Source organism: Gigantopelta aegis, chromosome 6 (genome assembly GCF_016097555.1).
Source record: "Gigantopelta aegis isolate Gae_Host chromosome 6, Gae_host_genome, whole genome shotgun sequence".
Lineage (NCBI taxonomy): Eukaryota > Metazoa > Mollusca > Gastropoda > Neomphalida > Peltospiridae > Gigantopelta > Gigantopelta aegis.
In genome coordinates, this window is record NC_054704.1 from 15,108,957 (window position 1) to 15,133,212 (window position 24,256).

The 24,256-nt window shown below is 34.0% G+C and overlaps 1 protein-coding gene across 1 annotated transcript in view; it reads left to right on the top strand.

Moving 5' to 3' along the window:
• LOC121375109 (mitochondrial enolase superfamily member 1-like) overlaps window positions 1–24,256 on the top strand; it is a 41,612-nt gene that overhangs the window by 2,346 nt on the left and 15,010 nt on the right. The window contains exons 2-10 of the mRNA XM_041502352.1: window positions 1,680–1,782; window positions 14,097–14,212; window positions 15,079–15,165; window positions 18,059–18,085; window positions 18,904–18,944; window positions 19,356–19,387; window positions 19,969–20,007; window positions 21,060–21,142; window positions 21,902–21,936. Coding sequence (XP_041358286.1) covers window positions 1,680–1,782; window positions 14,097–14,212; window positions 15,079–15,165; window positions 18,059–18,085; window positions 18,904–18,944; window positions 19,356–19,387; window positions 19,969–20,007; window positions 21,060–21,142; window positions 21,902–21,936 — 563 coding nt within the window. The remainder of the gene's footprint in view (window positions 1–1,679; window positions 1,783–14,096; window positions 14,213–15,078; window positions 15,166–18,058; window positions 18,086–18,903; window positions 18,945–19,355; window positions 19,388–19,968; window positions 20,008–21,059; window positions 21,143–21,901; window positions 21,937–24,256) is intronic.

Genomic DNA, 24,256 nt, shown 5'->3' on the forward strand with positions numbered 1-24,256 from the left:
ATCTTTCTTGGGCCTTTAACGGTTGAAGGACATGAGCCTTTTATTCTGCCATAGTTGCAGGACATAAAATTCCAAATATTACAAAATATAAAGCTGGCAAATAAGGACATTACAAGCTAAGTAGATTGTGTGTCTTGTATGCAGCAGTGTGCATATGAATGACAGGTAATCTTTCAATGTTAATTATCTAATTACACCACTACATGCAGATTCATATCAAATATTATTTCCTAATACAATTATGAATTAAATTTTTTAAAAGAAAGATGAAACAACTTTCTAAGCACTCCACTCCGACAGTCTGGGAGGACCTTGTCCGTGGCCATTTAAATGTTGATGTCAGTTTATTTAACTGAAATCTAAATGTTAAAAAAAAATGTCCCCTCCTAAACGAAATTGCCATTTTCACACTGCATTGTTTGAAAGCTTATATTACTGCTAATACTAATGCAATCAACATTATTTTTAACTAGTATTCTAAAAAACATATTGAAATTTCTTTTCTAATTCAGTTATAGACATTCGGTTTGAAGATTAGTATTTAATGGTTTCTGTTTAACATAAATCATTTTTAAATAGAAGAATATTGCTAAAATATTACCAAAAATCATCAGAAAACTTAAAATCCTTGGCCTTATTAATGAAAACATAGTTACTCTTAACAGTTTCCTATTTAAAAAAACACCTCAGTTTATCTTTAGAAATGTATCACATAAAAGCTTATGATTATGCTGTACCTATGTGTCCTCATATGTTTATGCTGTGCATGTAATCATATCACTGATTATTTTATAAACTGTAACAGCTGTAGGTCCAATTTTTATAAAACATTTCACTAGTCATATTGCTTTTTAAAAATATTGTTTTTTATAGAATGCTGCATAGTTCATTTTTGGGTCCCAGTGAGACTCTTTATGCAACCTTTTCCGTGAAACTGCCCGTATATTAAGTCGTTTGTAATGTTTGGTATCGCTAATCCAATACCCCAATGGGTGGGGGGTGGGGGGGGGGGGGGGGGGGGGGGGGGGGGGGGGTGCAGGCAGGAAATCTTTCCCAAACTCATTTGGCTCATTACCATGGAAAATAAAGCCTAAGTCACATATTATTAGTTCCCTACCAGTCAAACCTGAGGGAACTGTAGGGATCATCTCCGTCCTTCTGTATGTCTGTCTATCTGTCTGTCTCACATATAGTTATCGAAATGCTTTTTTGACAATGCCTTGATATACTGAGCTGGAAATTTGTGACTAGCTTTATCATGTACTGTTACAGATCAAGGAACTTGACTTTCATGTCGATTTACCCATTTTTGACAGACAGATAGACAGACATACAGAAGGACGGAGATGATCCCTACAGTTCCCTCAGGTTTGACTGGTAGGGAACTAATAATATGTGACTTAGGCTTTATTTTCCATGGTAATGAGCCAAATTAAATATCAGACCTGTCAACCTTCAGTCAAGAAAAAGCATGAGGAGTGTGTTGAAAAAGCAGGAGATTTTTTAAATTCACACAATTTAACCCAAAATTGCAAGATTTAAATTTTTTCAGTATAATAAGTTGTATGAACACTGCATAATGTCATATATACTTGGTAACCTTAAATTGTTAAACTGTCCATTTTACTGAGGGTCTTGTTTTGAGAGGTTTCACTCTACTGTGCTTATTACTTGAGCAGAACACGGCACCAGACTACTCTGCACCATATCTCACTCTAAAGACAGACTCACACCTGGAAGGTCATGGGATCACCTTCACCTTGGGGAAAGGAAACAAAATTGGTGAGATTTTTAAACATTTGAATACAATTAAATGAACGAATGAAAGAAAGTCGAGGAATATTTGTTTAACAACATCTTAGCACATATGTTCATCACTTAATTTTTTGCATTTACCACAATTTGATACCCAATAGATGATGTTATTTTTCATGCTGGGCCCTGGGGTGTCATTAAACATGACATGTGACGTCATGGCACTGATGAAACGTTACTTTGTTTAACTAAGTGATTTAGTGTTGTTAAAAGTTACAAAATACAATGTGGAACTGAAAAAACTGTGTGGAACTTCGTTTCTTTATTGCGGTAACATTTATATAAATATTATATAGTTCAAGTGGGTTTTATTTCTTGATATCAGCTATTGGATCAACATCTTAATGCAACGGACATTGTTTTAAAGTGGCGGCATCATATGCTACAAGTCATTAGTCATGTAAGTCGTGCATTTTTAGCTCCACAGAAACTTGGATATTTATATATTTCTATTTCATTTGGAACACTATGGTTTGGTCTAATTGTTTGTAATACTAGTTGCAATCTGTTGTGAAACTATTTTCGAAAAAGGATTAATAGAAAAGGTGGGGGTTTTTTGTTGGGTTTTTTTTTTTTTCTAAAGAAAACCATTTTTAGATTACCCAAAACTTTGCAAGAATATGTGCCTCTGTTAAACAGCTGGACCTAAACACAGTTACATAATGGTAAGTGAACCTTCAATGCTGCTTGGCCATGATGGCCTTGACTGTGTTGTGACCCCCCCCCCCCCCCCCCCCCCGGTAAGGCATGTTTATTGTCCGATCCGAGATAGTACCCACATGTAACAACAGTATACCACCAACAAAAACACAACACCAAGAAAGAAGAAACTATACACTTAACAGAGATAAAGCCTGTGAAAGCTAACCATTCAAAATGCACAACATAATTTTCTTTCAAAACATATTTGAGTATATTGTACAATTTGAAAATGATAAATTCATAGTATGTGGAGACTTTAATCAAGACTTGGACACTAAAACTATTTACATGTTAACCACCCAAAGGCTCAAAAAGTAGTTGTTGAAAATATGGAAATGTTTGATGTAAAGGATGCATTTAGAGAATTATATCCAAATTTTAGACGATATACTTGGAGAAAAAAGACACTGCCAAAACAAGCCAGATTAGATTTTTTTCCTTATAACAAATAATTTAATGCCAACTGCAGAGAAAATAATAGTTGAAAATAGCTATCACTCAGACCACTCAGCAGTAGTTTTATTTATGCAGCTAAACCAATTTAAAACAGGTAGAGGTCTGTGGAAATTTAATAATTCATTGCTATTATGTAAAGATTATGTTAATCTAATAAAGGATACAATCACAAAAATTAAATACCAATATGCAGTACCAGTATATAATTATGAAAAACTAGAATTGCTTTCGGATGATGAAATCAATTTTTCTGTAAACGACCAAATTTTCTTAGAAACACTGCTCATGGAAATACGAGGTAAAACAATATCTTATGCAGCTTTTAAAAAGAAACAAAATAATGAATTAGAAACTAAGTTGTGCGATGATATTAAACGTTTGGAGGAAGACGAAAATATTGATTCAAAAGAAATTGAAAAAAAACCCTTATGAATTAATGGAACTGTGAAGAAAAAAGCTTAACGGTCATTATATTCGGTCACGTACAAAATGGATAGAAGAAGGAGAAAAACCAACAAAATATTTTTGTAACTTAGAATCAAGGAACTATTTTAGCAAACTTGTTTCAAGAATATGTTTAGAAAATGGAAAAGAAATCTGAGATCAAGTAGAAATTCTTAAAGAAACTAGAGCTTTCTATCAAAAACTTTACTCTGAACCAGAAGGACAAGATGACAACGATATAATAGAAAAAATGGGTGGATTAAACTTTAATAAATTAACTGATGAAGAATCTGAACAATTAGAAGATGAATTAAAATACTCAGAAGTACTAGCATTTCTCAAAACTATGAAAAACAATAAAAGTCCTGGATCTGATGGATTTACTGCAGAGTTCTTTAAATTCTTCTGGACTGATCTCGGTCACTTTATAGTCAGGTCTATTAACCATAGTTACTCCATTAAGGAAATGTCCAATGTACAAAAATTAGGTATAATTACATGTATCCCCAAAGCAAATAAACCTAAAGAATTTATTAAAAACTGGAGGCCGTTAACTTTATTGAACTGTACTTATAAAATGGCATCCGGCTGTATCGCAAACAGAATAAAACAGGTATTAGATAAAATAACAAATAATGATCAAACCGGCTTTATTAAAGGACGATATATTGGAGAAAACATTAGACTCATATACGACATTATACAGTACACTGAAACACAGAACATTCCAGGTTTATTGCTACTTGTTGATTTCGAGAAGGGCTTTGACTCAGTATCGTGGTCATTCATAAATAAAGTACTTGATATTTTTAATTTTAAATCTTCAATTAAAAATTGGATCAAAACATTGTATAACAACTCCTTATCAAGAATATTGCAAAATGGTTTTCTGTCTGAACCGTTCATGCTAGAAAGGGGGTGTAGACAAGGGGACCCGTTGTCGCCATATATTTTTATTATTTGTGCTGAAATTTTAGCTATTATTGTTAGAAATAATGAAGCCATTAAAGGTATAGATGGCCAAGAATACCTTATATCGCAATACTCCGATGACACAAGCTTCATTCTTGACGGATCTCCCCGAGTCCTTGTACGGTACATTTAAAGTTTTAGATTAGTACGCACATATTTCTGGTTTAAAAATAAATTATTCTAAATCAAAAGCCATATTGATTGGAAGGTTTTTTACCATGCATGATGGAAGTTGGAATGGGGGGCAACAGATTTTTGTATACTTGGTATTAATTTCTCAGTTACCTTGGAACATATCATGCATCTAAATTATAATATTAAAGTACTGGAAATTCAAAAATTAATAAAATTATGGTCCATTAGAAAATTAATGGTTTTGGGGAGAATAACTGTTCTTAAAACCTTAATAATACCCAAGCTAATATATTTGCTAATATCATTGCCAGACCCAGGGAAAGGTTTTTTTAAAAATATAACGATGCTATTTCATAAATTTATTTGGCAGAATAAACCAGAAAAGCTCAAACGTGATTTAATAGCACAAGGTTATAAAGCAGGGGGTATTAAAATGTTAAACATATATCATTTTAAAACCTCATTAAAATGTTCATGGATACGAAGTGGGTTACTCTTTCAAATCCATTACAGGTATCTCAAAGAACGATTTAATAATATATGGTGATCCTTTTATTTCTAAAAAATGCTATGAGATGTCAAACATGTTTTGGAAAGATACATTACTGAGTTGGATAACTACTGAACAAAAACATAAGCCACAATCTGTAGATGATATTTTATCAGTTAATATTTGGCATAATAGTGAAATAGTTATAAATCATAAACCATTTTTATATAAACATTATGCCCCAAAAGGTGTAATCTTCATAAACGATTTAGTAGATGATTATTGAGAATTTTTAAAGTGTGAACAATTTGCAAAAAAATATCATGTTAATTCAAATTTCATTAGCTATGCTTCACTAATAAATGCTGTGAAATCATTCATATCAACATTTAGTGATTTAAGGGATGGTCGTTTCCAAAAAGTGAATAATCCAATTTTTCCTTTTAGGTTAAGACTTATTTTGAAAAGTAAACAGGGATGTACGGACATGTATATCATACTCAACCATAAACACATAATCCCAAAAGCACAGATAAAATATAGAAATCAAGGATTTAATTTTGACTCAAGTGATTAGGAACAATACTATGAATTACCTTTCCAAAGCATTAATGATACAACTTTATTATGGTTTCAGTATCGCATCCTACATCGGATTTTAGCAACAAACATTTTTCTATATATGATTCATTATGTAGATTCTAATATGTGTATATTTTGTAATAACTTCCCAGAAACTCTACAACATCTTTTCTATGAATGCACTCAGGTTAATACTTTATGGAAAGCTGTAGAAGACTGGGTTTTGTCCAAAACAGGAATTGTTGTCCACTTTGACAAACATATTGTTATGTTTGGTATTATTAACAAAAAGAACGTTAATATAATTAACTGGCTAATTATTAACATTACATATTATATATACTGTACGAAAATGCAAACAAAATCATTAACTATCGCGTCCATTCAAAACGTGTTGCAAAACAAATTTGAAATTGAGAAATATATTTATTTCAAAAACTGCAACTATGAAATGTTTAATAAAGAATGGGCACAATGGCTCAACCTTTTTATATAATGAAAGAAAGAGAAAAAACCCCATTACACTGAGATAACGAACTACTCAAAGGAAAAACATTTTGTAATTGCATGTTCATATAACATTCCAACACAGGCCCGACTGCTGTTCCTGTTATTATCATCAGTTTAATTATCTTCGTTACTCACTATCAACTTTAGGTTTTTCTTCCTCTTCTTCTTTTTTTTAAATTCTTCTTGTTCTTCTTGTTTTCCTTCTTTTTCTTCTTCTTCTTCTCTCGTTGTTACCTTTTTTTCTTTTTCTGGATCATAAGGTGTGCATAAAAGGAAGTACTATTTTATTTTGATTTGTACCTGCATATATCAGAATAGAATGTAATGTGAGTGCGTACGTGTGTGCGTATGTGTGTGTATGTTTGTATATATGTATGTATGTTTACATATGTATGAATATTAATTTTAAGATAAATTTCCCAGGGAGCGCTACCAGCAGGATGCCATTCACTGATCATCAGAGTGTTCAATATATACTGCAGCATCTGAATAATCTGTTCCGATATTCATGTACATAAATGTGTGTAAAACGTGAAGTGTACGTGAGAGATGTGAAGTAGGGGGTTATATAGCCAATGGATCAGCATTCCGGAAGGTTGAATTTGATTAATGTTAACATCAAATTCACAATTTAGTATTTCATTTTGGAATATACAAGGTATATCCGACTTAAAACGTGATGAATTTAATAAGTGTTTTAAAATCTTTCATGTTATTGGTCTCTCTGAGACATGGTTAGGAAACAAGAGTGACTTCAATTTTACAGGATATTTTTCAATTTCCAATCCACGCAAACAGTTTGTGCAAACATCCCATGGTGGATTGGCTTTTTTATGTAAAACTGGTTTAAAGCCTTTTATTTCTTTTGTAGCATGTAGTGAATTTACATTATGGATTAGAATTAGTAAAACATTTTTATTGGTTGACAAAGATATATTTGTCTGCACTACTTATGTACCAACTGAAAATTCATCATATTGGAAAAATTTAACAACAAATCCCTTTAATGTCATAAGTAATGAAGTTTTAAAATATTCGCAGCATGGATCGATAATAATTGGCGGGGACTTTAACGCTAGAACTGCTACCGAGTGTGGGTGTGTGAATAGTGATGGAGTTAATTTTCTTGAAAACATATATGTACCGTCAGATATTTTTACTACCATAGAGACAAAAAGAAATAACCGAGATAATATAACAAACAAATTTGGACAATCCCTCATATCACTAGCAATTGCATCAAAATTAATTATTTTAAATGGTAGAATAGTTGGAGATCACTTGGGACAGTTTACATGCCACACGTGCACTGGTCAGAGTGTTGTAGATTATGTTCTTACATGTGAAGAATTCTACAGCCATGTGAAATATTTTAATATTAAACCACTTTCATGGACATCAGATCACTGTCAGCTCTCCCTAAAACTTAATATATCAGTTCGAAACAAAAAGTCACTGGAAAATCCAAAATAATTCAGCCATAAATTCACGAAACGTAAAGAAAGAAAATTGCACAATAATAATAGCAGGCACTCAGCAGTAATGCCAGATAAAAACAAAGAGGCACACAATAGGTTCATTTTGACACCACGAGGCCTCAGACCACAATTAATTTCGCTATATGTTTCTATATAGCCTTAGTGGCTATAACATTTTTATTAATATCAGCAGGCCCGTGAAGTTTTGTATGTACCTTTGCCTGCATGGGGGACACATACCCTGAAAAGGACAACCCCTGTTGTCCAGCTCTTTCTCCCAGCATATTGGTTTAAACAGACACACCCTCTAAACCAGGCCGGAGTATACCCATTTTACACAAAAAGCACTACTTTTGCATGGGCCGGAATTACCACAAACAAGTCTTCAATGTCAACAAGTTACACATGTTTACAAACTACATGCTATCCCCTGTCATTTCAGTCAAACAGTTGCCACTTCATAGCTGTCTGCCATGAAATAATCACAGTCAAACAGCAGACTACTTGCGCGGTCAAATTTCCGCATTTTGGACAACCAAATGGGAAGATAACTGTAATCTGAGGCCACCACCAACGTCTGATGTAGACGCAAGCTGCTACGTCAATTTGTTTGAATCTATAGTAAATGCCATAAATACATAAGCTACCAGAAATCAGAATCTAAATAGATCTCTGAAGAAAAATCTTTGGTTTGACATAGAATGCAAAAATGCCAAATTGGCTATGGAATCTAATTTCAAGACATTTAATGCTAATAACACACAAGAAACAAAGCAAAATGCATTTCTGTCCAAAAAGAAATATAAGAGATTAACCCGTCATAAAAAAAGGTCTCATAAAAGTGATCTTGTTTCAAAACTTAGAAGTATACCTAAGAATGACACAAAAGCTTTATGGCATACAATTAACAGTATAAAGGATAAAAAAAAACCCAAAGTGTTCCCTGATCCTCATGAATTAGTAGACCACTTTGAAAAGATCTACCAAGATCCAACAGTTAACTGTTCTTCTAATGAGGTTGATTATACTAATCTGCAGGATAACCAAGTAATTAATTCACCAATATCAGCACTGGAAATTATAGCATGTATTGAAGATATTAAGCTGAAAAAGGCACAGGGTGTAGACAATGTCAGTAATGAGCTTATCAAATGTCTCTTTCCATTAATACTAGATCATGTTGTCAAACTTTTCAATGATATATTGTCAATAGGCTATTTTCCTCCACAGTGGGCCCATTCAATAATTGTTCCTTTGCACAAAATGGGTGACAAAACAGACCCAAGTAACTATTGTGGAATCGCTCTAAGTAGTTGTATTGGTAAATTGTTTTGCAAAATAATAGATAAACGAATTGTAGACTACCTACAACAAACCAACCAAATTGATATCTGTCTTGCTGGGTTCAGGCAAGGATTTAGAACAACAGATCACATATTTACACTAAAAACCCTGATTGATAAATATAAATGTAAAAAGAAAAAGGTCTTTGTAGATCTCAAACGAGCATTCGATTCTGTGGATAGAAGCAAATTATTTAATAAAATTGCTCTTATGGGGGTTACAGGTAATGTGTTAAAAATAATCGAATCTTTATATGTTAATGTTACATATAGTGTTCAGACTGATAAAGGCATGTCACAACCATTCCAATCAAACATTGGTGTTCGCCAGGGCTGTATTTTATCTCCAACAATATTTACTATGTTCATTAATGACTTCCAAGAATATTTATGTAACATTGGAGATAAAGTATCACTAAACACAATGCGCTTAAGCCATCTACTTTTTGCAGATGATCTTCTACTTTTATCAGAAACCCCACATGGTCTACAACAGCTCCTTGATCAACTAGATATATATTGTAATGACAACAATCTTACTATTAATTTAAATAAAACAAAAATTGTTATTTTTGGTGGCCAAAGTACAACAAATAAGCTTACTTGGCATCTCTCGGGCAATAAAGTCCCAGTTGTAACAAAGCATACATATTTAAGGGTTGACTTTACTCAAAATGGAAATTTTAAAGATTGTTCCCGATCACTTTGGAGTAAAGGACTAGGTTGTTTTTACAAGATGTAGAAAGAATCCTCAAATGTTAACCTACCAGTAGACATTTCATGCCAGTTATTTAATTCTCTTGTTGAGCCTGTCCTTTTATATGCCAGTGAGGTTTGGGGTGCCCAGTTCATATCATTAAAATATTTGGAAACTTTCCTGCCAGAGAGAGTGCTTTTAAAATTCTGTAACTCAACACTACAGGTTAATAGTCATACCCATAATTGGGCCTCTAGAGCTGAGCTAGGTTTGTACCCACTCCTGTTGTCTGTTGTAAAAAGAATGTTACATTTTTACTCCCATATGCAAACTACAGACAACATTATTTTACAACATGCTTTCTCTGAATGCACAAGCCTTGAAAAGAAAAATATTGATTGGCTTCACAAATTATATTATTACATTGGTGAGTTGAATCAAAATTGAAGCACTGTCAATTATCCCATTCATCTTATAAATGTAATTAAAACTAAGTATCACAATATTTTAAAAGAAAACCTTATAGAGATGGATCCAGTAATAAGATGCGAAGTACAAATTATATAAAAACAATATTCAACTAGAGCCATATTTATTACACTGTATACATCCAGAACACCATAAAGCTTTTACTACATTATGCCTCAGTGACCACAAATAAAAAATAGAGACTGGGCACCATACAAAACCCTTCACTCCAGTGGAAGAACGTTTATGTGACCACTGCAATGTAATTGAAGATGCATACCATCATATCACAATATGTAAGAAATATAATAGTCAACGTGTCAAATTATATGCATATCTAACTTTCCATAATTACCTATTTAAAAGTATGAGTATGCAAGAAAAATTTATATATATTGTGCAAAACCAAAATCCAGCCTGTGCTGGTGCGGTATGCAAATTTGTTCACGATTATACATGTATTGCCCATAATTAGTCCTTATTTAGTCATTTTGTTTGTTTCTTGTTTATGCATATGTTTTGCATCCAGTTCCTTATGTGGAATGTTTATATGCAATAAAGTTTTTATCTTTTTATCTTTTTATCTTTTTTTATCTTTTCATTAAACTATGCCTATTTGGTGTCTTAACATTTGGTTATTTTGACACCTCAGCACATTTTAAACTATGCCTATTTGGTGTGTAACATGGTTATTTTGACATCCAGCATATTTTAAACTATGCCTATTTGGTGTCTAACATATGGTTGTTTTGACAACATATGGTTATTTTGACACCTGAGCACATTTTAAACTAAGACTATTTGGTGTCTAACATATGGTTATTTTGACACCTCGGCACATTTTAAACTATGCCTATTTGGTGTCTAACATATGGTTATTTTGACACCTCGGCACATTTTAAACTATGCCTATTTGGTGTCTAACATATGGTTGTTTTGACAACATATGGTTATTTTGACACCTGAGCACATTTTAAACTAAGACTATTTGGTGTCTAACATATGGTTATTTTGACACCACAGCACATTTTAAACTATGCCTATTTGGTGTCTAACATATGGTTATTTTGACACCTCGGCACATTTTAAACTATGCCTATTTGGTTTCTAACATATGGTTATTTTGACACCTCAGCACATTTTAAACTATGCCTATTTGGTGTCTAACATATGGTTATTTTGACACCTCAGCACATTTTAAACTATGCCTATTTGGTGTCTAACATTGTTATTTTGACACCTTAGCACATTTTAAACTATGCCTATTTAGTGTTTAACATGGTTATTTTGACACCACAGCACATTTTAAACTAAGGCTATTTTGTGTCTAACATATGGTTATTTTGACACCTTAGCACATTTTAAAATAAGGCTATTTGATGTCTAGAATATGCTTATTTTGACACCACAGCACGTTTTAAACTAAGACTATTTGTTGTCTAACATTTGGTTATTTTGACACAATAGCACATTTTAAACTATGCCTATTTGGTGTCTAACATTTGGTTATTTTGACACCACAGCACATTTTAAACTAAGACTATTTGGTGTCTAACATATGGTTATTTTGACACCACAGCACATTTTAAACTAAGACTATTTGATGTCTTAACATTTGGTTATTTTGACACCACAGCACATTTTAAACTAAGGCTATTTGGTGTCTAGAATATGCTTATTTTGACACCACAGCACATTTTAAACTAAGACTATTTGTTGTCTAACATTTGGTTATTTTGACACAATAGCACATTTTAAACTAAGACTATTTGTTGTCTAACATTTGGTTATTTTGATACAATAGCACATTTTAAACTAAGACTATTTGATGTCTTAACATTTGGTTATTTTGACACCACAGCTCAATTTAAACTATGCCTATTTGGTGTCTAACATATGGTTATTTTGACACCTTAGCACATTTTAAACTAAAGCTATTTGGTGTCTAGCATATGGTTGTTTTCGACATTTGCATTAGGTAGTGAAAGAAAACCAAGGAAAGGAATATTTGTTTAACATTTTAGCACCTGTTATATTAAACTAACATGATTACTTTGATAGAAAGAAACGGAAGAAACCCACTGCTGCTACACCTTAACGTTAAACCAGTAGGGGATTTTTTAAAGTGAGAGACCCTAGTTTTTAAACACAACGACATATTTTTCACTATTAAAGCCGTTTTTGATAATTTAAATTAGAAGTACTTTATTTTATTATTTAAAATATTCATTTTGATACACCTGAATTGGTTGTGGTCATCAAGTTATTGTTATACCCTGAAATGCATTTTTCATAATTATTCTAAAAATGCACGTTATTCCCATTTACACATCAAAGACTAGATGATTTCTGTTATAACGGTATCAGATGTGTTGCATGTTTGTAGCTTAACTAAACTTAGTGTCCATTTTTCACAGGCTGAAACTTGGGTCTGCGTTTTTAATGCACTTTCCAGTAGACAGAACAGCTAGTACATGATCAGGGGGATTAATTGGTTGGAAAGTCCAAGAAGGCTGATTGATCCAGTCACCCATCACACTGTGCTATTCTCTAATTAATTAATTTATAACAGTACCCCAGCACGGATCTACATTGCGAATAAATAAATAAATTAATTAATTAATTTTTAACAATACCCCAGCAGCGATCTACATTGTAAATTAATTAATTAATTAACTAATTAATGTATAACAACACCCCAGCACCGATCTACATTGGGAATCAATTAATTAATTAATGTTTAACAACACCCCAGCACCGATCTACATTGCAAATTAATTAATTAATTAACTAATTAATGTATAACAACACCCCAGCACCGATCTACATTGGGAATGAATGAATTCATTCATATTTAACAACACCCCAGCACCGATCTACATTGCAAATCAGTTATTATAACTGTGTGTTAGGTGTAGTGTGAGAGAAGGGGTAAGGGTGGGTGGATGAGCTGCTTCACGAAAGACTGTTTTCACTGCTCCATAATACATTAAACACTGTTGTGTTGTTGTTCTGTTTATTGGAAAGTGTATATGAAATAATTGATGCTGCTCTTGCAGTAGAAGTAGCCTCATAAATTGTACAGGGCTACAGCTAGTTTAAAATATCTAAGGGAACTGTGAAAGAAATCAAGGAACTAAGACCGGACACACTCTGAAGGTATGTCTGGGTCTGGTGAGGAAGGAAGGAAGGAATTTACAACTCTATTAACGTGACCATATCCACTGAAGGTTCAGGCATGTCTATCATGGGCATGAGTTCTGATTTGTGCCAGATCTCCTGTCTGGTGAGTATGGTGCTGTCAAAATGTAGTGTATGTTCTATGTCATCTGCTACCAGATGTGCATTATTTTGTGTCAGCACAAATATGGTGTGTTTTGTTGCATTCAGTTCAATGCACACATTTCTTGTTTGACTGGTACCGTACTCAACAGACCCAGAAACAGACCTAGAGCTCCAGTCAGGTCAGGTCAGGTCAAAGGGCTTATCATGCACATTCATAGCAAGTTGTTGTAGCACACGCCTGTCATGGGCGCAGGTGTGGACTTATGCCAGCTCCTCCGTCCAGGACAGGAAAGGTTTTGGGGTGGGTGTGAAGAGGGGACATTTGTGGTGCTATTGAATTGTGAATATCCTGTAGCATTAAGTCCAAAATATTAAAAGATTGCACAATTTTCATGAGGTAATTTGGTGCATAATTTGTGAACTGTTTATTGAAAGAAAGAAAAAAAGGACCTATTTGAGTAATTTTGTCTTAGATTTTCAAATTTTAGCTTGCTAACTCCGGTGTGTTTTTAGGCCTAATATAGGGTCAGTCTCCAGCTTAACAGAAGTGGCATTTCAGAATTACAATAGGCACTTTTTCATATTTTCATACTGTAACATTGTGGCAGCTGGTTTCAGCTGGTTTCTTCTTCCTACACACTGTATCAAATACAAATATCATGTATATTTGATGACTAATACTTATTGAAACAAAGTCCTTTGTCATCTTGTCTTTCCAGTATGCCATGCTATTGATGTACTGGTTAAGATGGTCATCGGCAAGAAGTTATCAGACATTTACTCCAACTTTGGATCATTCTGGCGAACTCTGACCAGTGAAGATCAGATGAGATGGGTAGGTGCAGGTGTTCTTCATCCTTGTTGAATTTTTCCAGGAGAAAATTATAAATATGACATTCTAAGGAATAGATTCCATTTACAGTGAAAGCTATCAAAACCGGACCAGAATTTCGCCTAAAAACCGGACAATTTTCACGGTCCCTTTTTATGAGTACAGAACTTCTAAACCAGATACCTCTTAAAACCAGACATTTTACTTGGTCCTGAGTGTGTCCGGTTTAGAGGGGTTTTACTGAATTTGTGATTTTTATGTTTAGATACAATTCATCATAGTGAAGAACTTGTCAAGATTGTCAAAAATCTCTTTTTTGCAATTAGGTGAAATAGATTCTATATAATTATGTATTTCTCTAAGCGTGTACATACATTGTATGTATTGATGTCCCATCTTTCTATGCAAAAAAAACCCCTCAGCTGATCTGTTTACATATATACACCAGGTCTGGTGATTATAAAACATTTAGAGTCTAGTCTTGAAACGACTCTAATAGAGTCTGAGACATTAATGTCATGACAACGCCATACAAATTGTATGTGTGTGACGTCATTAGAGATTGAGTCTAAAAGTTTTATAAGCACAGGCCCTGGAATCTAAACCAGACAGTATATTGCAGATTGCATATATGCATATAGAATATGGATTAATGGAATCCGACCTGTAAGATAATAGTGTTTCTAAAATCTGCCTTACCACACACTAATATTTAACTGAAAATTTCATTAATAATTTCACAGTGTGCCAAACGTTATAGTAATACATGTATATGTATCAAGTTTATAATTTTCAGGAGTTTTATTGAAGGTGCAGAGTTCTCCAGTTTTGTCATCTACCCAAAATTGGTAAACTGTCTTTATTTGTAGCTGGGTCCGGAGAAGGGAGTAATGCATTTAGCTGTAGCAGCTATCATCAATGCTTTGTGGGATTTGTGGGCAAAGATGGAAGGAAAGGTAATTATACAGTAATATATATACCGTAAATACTTCAATAGAGACCAGCCTTGATTAGAAGCTTGACTTGATTATCAGAGCATCGCAAAAAAATATATATAGGCCTTCTTGAATAAGTGGCTGCCTTACATAAAGGCATGCTCAGGCTATTGTAGCTTTGTGATGTTAATGAGCATGTTAAACTTGTCAGTCTCGTTACATGGCGAGAACAACAGGAAATGAGAAGGATTTTTCAGTGAGGTAAGAATTTTCCACAGGCACAAAAACATTTGGAAGCCTACATTAGAAGATGACATCACAGCAAGACAATTTTAGAATTTTTTTATTAAAAAACAAAATAGAAGCCCACCGTACCTTGTATAGTGGCCAAGTCTTGGAGCATCACAAAACAAATAGAAGCCCAACGTACCTTGAATAGTGGCCAAGTCTCAGAGCATCACAAAACAAATAGAAGCCCACCATACCTTGAATAGTGGCCAAGTCTCGGAGCATCACAAAACAAATAGAAGCCCACTGTACCTTGTATAGTGGCCAAGTCTTGGAGCATCACAAAACAAATAGAAGCCCACCATACCTTGAATAGTGGCCAAGTCTCGGAGCATCACAAAACAAATAGAAGCCCACCGTACCTTGAATAGTGGCCAAGTCTCGGAGCATCTTGAATAGTGGCCAAGTCTCGGAGCATCACAAAAAAAATAGAAGCCCACCGTACCTTGAATAGTGGCCAAGTCTCGGAGCATCACAAAACAAATAGAAGCCCACTGTACCTTGAATAGTGGCCAAGTCTTGGAGCATCACAAAACAAATAGAAGCCCACTGTACCTTGAATAGTGGCCAAGTCTCGGAGCATCACAAAACAAATAGAAGCCCACCGTACCTTGAATAGTGGCCAAGTCTCGGAGCATCACAAAACAAATAGAAGCCCACTGTACCTTGTATAGTGGCCAAGTCTTGGAGCATCACAAAACAAATAGAAGCCCACTGTACCTTGAATAGTGGCCAAGTCTCGGAGCATCACAAAACAAATAGAAGCCCACCGTACCTTGAATAGTGGCCAAGTCTCGGAGCATCTTGAATAGTGGCCAAGTCTCGGAGCATCACTTGGAGCAAAAAACAAATAGAAGCCCACCGTACCTTGAATAGTGGCCAAGTCTTGGAGCATCACAAAACAAATACCACCGTACCTTGAATAGTGGCCAAGTCTTGGAGCATCACAAAACAAATAGAAGCCCACCGTACCTTGAATAGTGGCCAAGTCTTGGAGCATCACAAAACAAATAGAAGCCCACCGTACCTTGAATAGTGGCCAAGTCTCGGAGCATCACAAAACAAATAGAAGCCCACCGTACCTTGAATAGTGGCCAAGTCTCGGAGCATCTTGAATAGTGGCCAAGTCTCGGAGCATCACAAAAAAAATAGAAGCCCACCGTACCTTGAATAGTGGCCAAGTCTTGGAGCATCACAAAACAAATACCACCGTACCTTGAATAGTGGCCAAGTCTTGGAGCATCACAAAACAAATAGAAGCCCATCGTACCTTGAATAGTGGCCAAGTCTCGGAGCATCACAAAAAAAAACCCAGTAGCCCAGGCTTCTATCCAAGGATTTACGGTATACTTTAATAGCTCATAATAATATTTTGAGTGGGTAGATATATTTGTTATTACACAGTATGATAATTCATTATATATAATGAAAAATTGTAATAACCAGATACTTTAAATTTGTTTGACTTTCAGAAATTTACTTTAAATGTTTAACATATAACATATATTCCATAATATTTGATGTACTGGTAGGCCTTTTTGGTCATGAGGCTCTGGTTAGAACCGAAAAATCTGAAATGGGCCTGCATGTCAATTTAAATATAAATCAATGTGGTAAAATCTTCTTTAAGAAGTTTGTAATACTCTTGATAGTCAGTCAGTTAAAACTGTACGGTAATCAACTGAGTCTGTTCAGGGCACCCAGGACAGCTGTGTGCTACAACAGCTTGTTCTGAATGTGCACGTAAAACCCTATGACATGATCATCTGGTTTATGTTTCTTCCTGCCATTCCTCGACATATGTTGACTGCTACCTCCAATCTACACCAGATAAAAATACAGAGTTAGCCATATAACAATTAACCTCTATATTTTAACGTTAACTGGATAAAAACATGAAAATTAATTAAAACTAATAATGAATCGACTTATTTACTAACATTTATGCTATTTCTATAACTGAGATGTGAAATTTGTTTACTAACATTTATGCTATTTCTATAACTGAGATGTGAAGTTTGTTTACTAACGTTTCTGCTATTTCTATAACTGAGATGTGAAGTTTGTTTACTAACGTTTCTGCTATTTCTATAACTGAGATGTGAAGTTTGTTTACTAACGTTTCTGCTATTTCTATAACTGAGATGTGAAGTTTGTTTACTAACGTTTCTGCTATTTCTATAACTGAGATGTGAAGTTTGTTTACTAACGTTTCTGCTATTTCTATAACTGAGATGTGAAGTTTGTTTACTAACGTTTCTGCTATTTCTATAACTGAGATGTGAAGTTTGTTTACTAACATTTCTGCTATTTCTATAACTGAGATGTGAAGTTTGTTTACTAACATTTCTGCTATTTCTATAACTGAGATGTGAAGTTTGTTTACTAACATTTCTGCTATTTCTATAACTGAGATGTGAAGTTTATTTACTAACGTTTATGCTATTTCTATAACTGAGATGTGAAGTTTGTTTTACTGATATATGTTTTATCTTATTTTACTTTATTTGTTTTCTTTACATTATATTTATAGGTTTGGTTAACTGTTGAATTCTTTGATTTTCTAAGGTGTCTGGTTCTAACTGTTATACTATATTATAATGTCTTTTCCATTTATATTTTTCAGCCTCTTTGGAAACTTTTGGTGGACATGGTAAGCTAAATATTACATACTTATTGGGGCTGTTATGCAGGGTCCGAATTTTACCATGGCACTGATGGTAAGTGACATGGTTGGCCTCCTTACTTGCTGGTGTGCCCTGAAAATTGGACAATACTGATGGCAAGAAAAAGGCTGTGGTGCCCTATCTGAATTGCCACACTGCCCTTCTCATACATCGCATGTTGTATATGTATCCTTAATTGCAACAAAATAAATAAAAATTGTAATGAAACATGCTTGCAACAGTTTTGCCTTGGTGCCCTAATTTTTTTTATTAAACTGAAGGCAACACTGGCAGTTCCTCCACAAAATTAAAATGCTCCCCCTGTGTTTTGCACAAAGCTAATTAAATTATTTTAAATAGTATTCAAATTATAGTATATGTCATGGCTTGAACCATAATTGAAAAGCGGCACATGAATGAATGAATGAATGAATTAAATCATGAATTAATTAATTAATAAGTGAGTGAATGAATGAAAGAATGCTTGTAGATGTTTTTCATCTAGAGCTGACATCGGTGCTTGATGGTGTTGGTAAGAGTGTGAATCTCACTGTGCAGCCACTATAACTATATAGTGGTCTAAATTGGTTTTGTGGGGAAGCAGTTGGATTAATATTAACAATATCACCCCTGTCCTACATTAGTTTAATATTAATGATATCACCCCTGTTCTACATTAGTTTAATATTAACAATATCACCCCTGTTCTATATTAGTTTAATATTAACCATATCAACCCTATTTTACATTAGTTTAATATTAATGATATCCTTGTTCTACATGACAAGCTTGTTTCATCTTTCAGGAACCAGAACAGTTGGTCTCCACTATAGATTTCAGATACATGTGAGTCATGCAGTTTAATTAGTGAGAAAAGAGGGACAGTTGCCCCATTTCGAAACTTTCAAAAAAAGTTCCATTTTAGTTTAATTGTGTCCTTTTTATCCATCTGGAGAAGACCCATTATTTCTGTGCTACAAACTTCTTTACTGTCCCACCATGTCCCCTGCCTATACATATGCACCTAGGTATTGCCCTTTGTAGCAGATTCAACTGTGTACACAGATCTCTAAAGTCTTATTTTTATATGAATTAACATCTGTAATATCTGTGACCTGATATCTGCTGGAGGTGTGCACCCCCTCCAAAAATAGAAATGTCCTGAAAATCCAGTATTTTAACAAACAAAATGCCATGAATTTCTTTCTTGTTTGTTAAGACTCTCTGGAACTGAATTAATTTGATTTCTAATTTTAGGGCTGATGCCTTAACCAAAGATGAAGCTCTTGGTAATTATTGTTTTATTATTTTATATTAATGGTTGCATTTTTTACATCAGCACAGAGATGTTAATATTGTTCCTCTGTTGGTTGCATGGGTAAGAATGCTATGGGTTAAAATAAGCTCTTGAATTTAGTTGTTCCAGTTGGTCACTTAGACAGTCTTGAGAATATATGTTGGAGATTTATGCATAATCTACTTTTCACATTGTGAAAGCATACAAATATTTTGTATTAATTTCAATGGTAAACAGAAAAATAACAAGAAAATAAATAGGATAATAATAATAATAATAATAATAAAAAAATTATTTATAGAAGGTAGTTCAATTGGTTCTAGACTATTCTCCGTTGAGGCCTTCTTACTAATTATAACAATAATAATAATGATATCAGTCATTAATTACTAAAACTGACAGTAAAATTAACTTTCAAACTAGTGAGTTGATCTAGAAATAGAAGGGTATAGAGGCAGCTTATTAAATTAGGTCGGGGTGTTTTAAGAGGAGAGGATAATTTGCTAGTAAAGAATGAAGAAATGATTAATATATATTAATTCTTCATTAATTCTTCTCAAACATTGTTTTCAGCAATTCTGAAGAGCATGCAAGCAGGAAAGAAAGAAAGAGGTGAGACCACAGAAAACTGAACTAATGAAATGTGTCAGCTATTTTTGCTGACAGTAAATTAGAAGACATGTTTGTAGAATCTCCATTGAAAACGCATCACACATTAAAACAAATATTATTGTTATCACTTGTGTGACATTCCTTTAAAACCCTAACCCTTGTATACAACTTTTTGTTATGTATTGCCTACCATTATACATACAGTTATACAAAAATCAGTTATTAAATGTTTTAGTTTTTTCTTCTCATGTCCTATAAATCTTTTTCAGTGAAGTTCAGTATATATTAGATATAATTTGTTAGGAATAGCATAATTGGGTTAGTTAGTACAAATTGCAGAGAATATCATGGTTGTCTTCACTATTTCAATTAGAACGACCATCAAAATTGCACCAAAATTCCTTCATGTAAAACGCGCACCTCTTCCTCTTTGGCATAATCCAACGGGACCTTTCAAAATTCCATAGCACCAAATACCCCCTGCATGTCACCAACATTGGACTGCTGGTGCTCCCTTGCACTTGCCAGTGCAGGCGTTCCCTCTCTACAACCCTCCCCCAACCCTTTCCTGTCCTGGACCAGAGGGAACCAGCCAAGGCCGGTCCCTGTGGCCAGGATAGGTGTGTGCTACAACAGCTTGATCTGAATGTGCACGTAAATCTCTTAGTCATAGTCATAGTCATGGTTGTCTTTAAAAATAGCAATCTCAGGTGTTAGTATTATTATTTAGCCAGTTAGAATAGACCATCAATATTAATTTCTTACAGACTCACAGCATTTTTCAATATGTTCTCCATTTTAATACTCGGAAGCAGAAAACTGTCCGACTGTTTTGTGTTACAAAGTATTATAAACATGGCAATAGACATACATATGTTATAAAAAAAGTAATTTATGATAACCATTGATAGCGATAATATGTGAGTTATTAAAACTCTAATTGTATTAAATTTTGCATTTTGCATGAGTAATTGATGTTATAATATGCAGTTTTAATGAAATCTTTATTAAAAATATATCAGGAGGAACCTTCTTTCTTTTTTTAATTACAGAGTCTGAAGTGATCTCAAAAGGAGTGCCTGCGTATACAACGACTGTTGGTTGGCTGGGCTATTCTGATGAAAAGTTGAGGAGGGTATGTGAAAATACATGTAGATAATAATAATTATATATCAAGTTATATACACTTTTGGTAAGTTTCAAGGAATGGTAAGGAACAAAATGGCCTTGTAAAAAAAAAAAAAAAATTCACAAAGAACATAATGGGTAATCAAGTACATCGGGACTTATAGAAAGTATTAATAGTTTTGCCCACTTATAGTCAGATGTAGACATGCAAGGCATATTGGAATTAGAGTTCCTCCTAAAATAGGATAATGTTTAGGGACCTGAATAGCTGAATCTGCTCACCACAAAACATTATTTACTATGTCATCTATGAAAGATTCTGTACATAGCGTGGGATATATTTATAATGCATTAGATGGAAAAGACGTCGCATTATATTGTTAGAATATTATTAAATATGTGAAGCATATTGTTGGTTGTTATTTGCTTAGCACTAAACTGGGCTGTTTTTCTGAACTACAGTAACTTGCTGATATATTCAGGCATGTGTGCAGGAGGGGGTGTGGGGGTGTCTAAACTGGCAAGCGCAAGCAAAGTTTCTAGGGTCAAAAAATATATTTAAAAAAAATATATTGCTTGGAGCAAAGGGGGTTTGACCCCTGAAACCCCTCTGTGCACATGTGCCTGATATTCCTTAGCATGTTTGACATAGTTTACCCTTATCTCGAAGACAAATTAAATTAAGATGTTAATTATGACTGGTAAATAAGAGTGAAATACAGTGAATATTAATAATCATTGTTTATTTTTTCTTCACCATTTTTAGTTATGCAAAGAAGCCCTTGCTGGAGGTTGGACTAAGTAGGTGTATCAAGCTTGCATTACTCCATCACTTCAAATATCACCATTTCTCCTTTAGAAAAAGTCTTTTAAAGTGTTTGTTAGCACTGTTGGTTTACCAAATCACCAGATCTTTTTCCTTTTGAAACATCCACTGTTCTCTTTCTTGCATCTATATGTTCATCCCAATTTCCTTCAGTTAAAAAACATTATTTTATTCTTTAGAAGATGACTTCTGAATATTGTAACCTTTTTGTGAACTTGACTTTTTAAAGTGTATAATGAGAGCATTTTTATTACTTACCATAATTTACATTTCTAAAACTATTAAAAACAGTGACATGGGAAGGTGCCAAAAAGTGTGTGTGGGGGGGGGGGGGGGGCACACTTTTATATTTACACACTTTTACACTATTATAAAGCAAATATAAAGCAAAATATCTGGAAAGTGGGGGGCACATGCCCCCTTGCCCCCTTCCCCGCTTCCTGCGCCAGTGAAAAGGTATCTATGCATAAATTTCTGATGATTTTCATTTGTATATGTATATTTTATTAGTCCCCTACCACTCCACCTGGAGGGGACTATAGGTTTTGTCTCCATCCGTCCATCTGTCTGTCCCACTAATAGTTTTATCATTTTTTTTTTTTTCTGCAATGCCTCAAGATATTGAGCTGACATATTATGTATGGCTTTATAATGTACTGTTACTGATCAGGTTTGACATTCATTGCAATTTACTAATTTTTTCACAGAGTTATAGCCCCACAACTTAGAAGATATAAAATTATTTTTTGATTTACCCATTTTTGACAGAGTTATGGCCCTTGAACATAGGGAATAAAAATATACATCGTTTTGCATTGCCTCAAGGTATTGACCTGAAATTTTGTGTATAGCTTTATCATGTTTTATTACATGTCGATTTCTACTTTCTTGATGATTTATCAATTTTTCATAGAGTTATGGCCTTTAAACTTTGAGGATTCCAAAAGTTCTTTTCCAGACTTTTCCTCCCCACAATAACTCAAGATATGGACCTGAAATTTTGTGTATAGCTTTATCACATACTGTTAGGGACCATCTCAAAATTTCATCAGTTCTCCCTAAACGAATAACCTGCGGAAGGGTGGGGGAGGAGGTGAAACACCCATGCGGATAAAAAGTCGAAAAGTTGGGGGGGGGGGGGGTATTACTATTTATAAAGTGAAATTCGAAACTACAGTTAACAAAGAATTTCATGAACTACACATGCACAGTATATTTATTAGTCTCAGCAATTATGGTTTGACGAGTCAGAAATTTCCTGTTTCCGAGCACATTCGAACGTAGCATAAGACTTCTTGTTACAGTGACACGTTTCACACATGACGTCACTCTCAATTGGCACACTTTGAACTTTTTTGAATGAATCAAAATAACAAAAGTCACCTGAATACCTTTGCCATGCTTCTGTAATTTGTTTACTGACTGTAGGAAGATATTTCTCGTCAATGTCGTTCTACAACTTTTGTGTCCCAAAAAACTTCAACACCTTTTCCCCTGACTAAATTCATTTGGAGGGGGGAAAGGGGTGTTGCAAAATATTAAAGGGTTATTCGTTTTGGGAGAAGTGATGAAATTCTGAGACATTCCCTTACAGATCAAGTTTGACTTTCATTGCACTTCATTACTCATTTTTCACAGCAATGTGTTGGTGCCGGTAGGGGACATGTATGGCTTTAGCAGTACTCTCAGAATGCTTGTTTTAACTTAATACATACTTTGTTAGGCAGATCATAGTTTGGACATTGTGTCTTTCATCTGATTGGTTGGTAAATGTCTTACTATCATTGGTTTTTGTTGCATTATCAGGGCTAGAATTTAATTTTTTGGAGGGCATAGCAAGTATTGTCTTCTGTTTAATAAAAAAAAAATAGGGCACCAAGGCAAGTTAGAGGGGCACGAAGGCAAACTTTAAAAGAGGGGTACGAAGGCAACTTACTTTCTATCAAGTTTCTGAAACAAAAAATATTTCACCTTATGGTCTTGGACTCTAATGTTTATTTTTGATACAGATAGATGCCATAATAATGTATTTTACAAAGTTAATAACATGTCTCATATGTGCTACATTTTCCTTAAATGCCCAATGTAGAAGATATGCTACATTATTAAAAGTATATACAAATTTATGAAAATTCAAAAATCAGCATGGAAGTGTCCAATGTACACTAACACCTTAAGTTGACTGAATATGATAATTCTAATCATCTTGCCAAGGTGAAAAGATATATTGGTTAATATGATGTTTAAAATCACTAATGTGTAGTTTAAGTCACAAAGAATTTATTTTAAAATGTT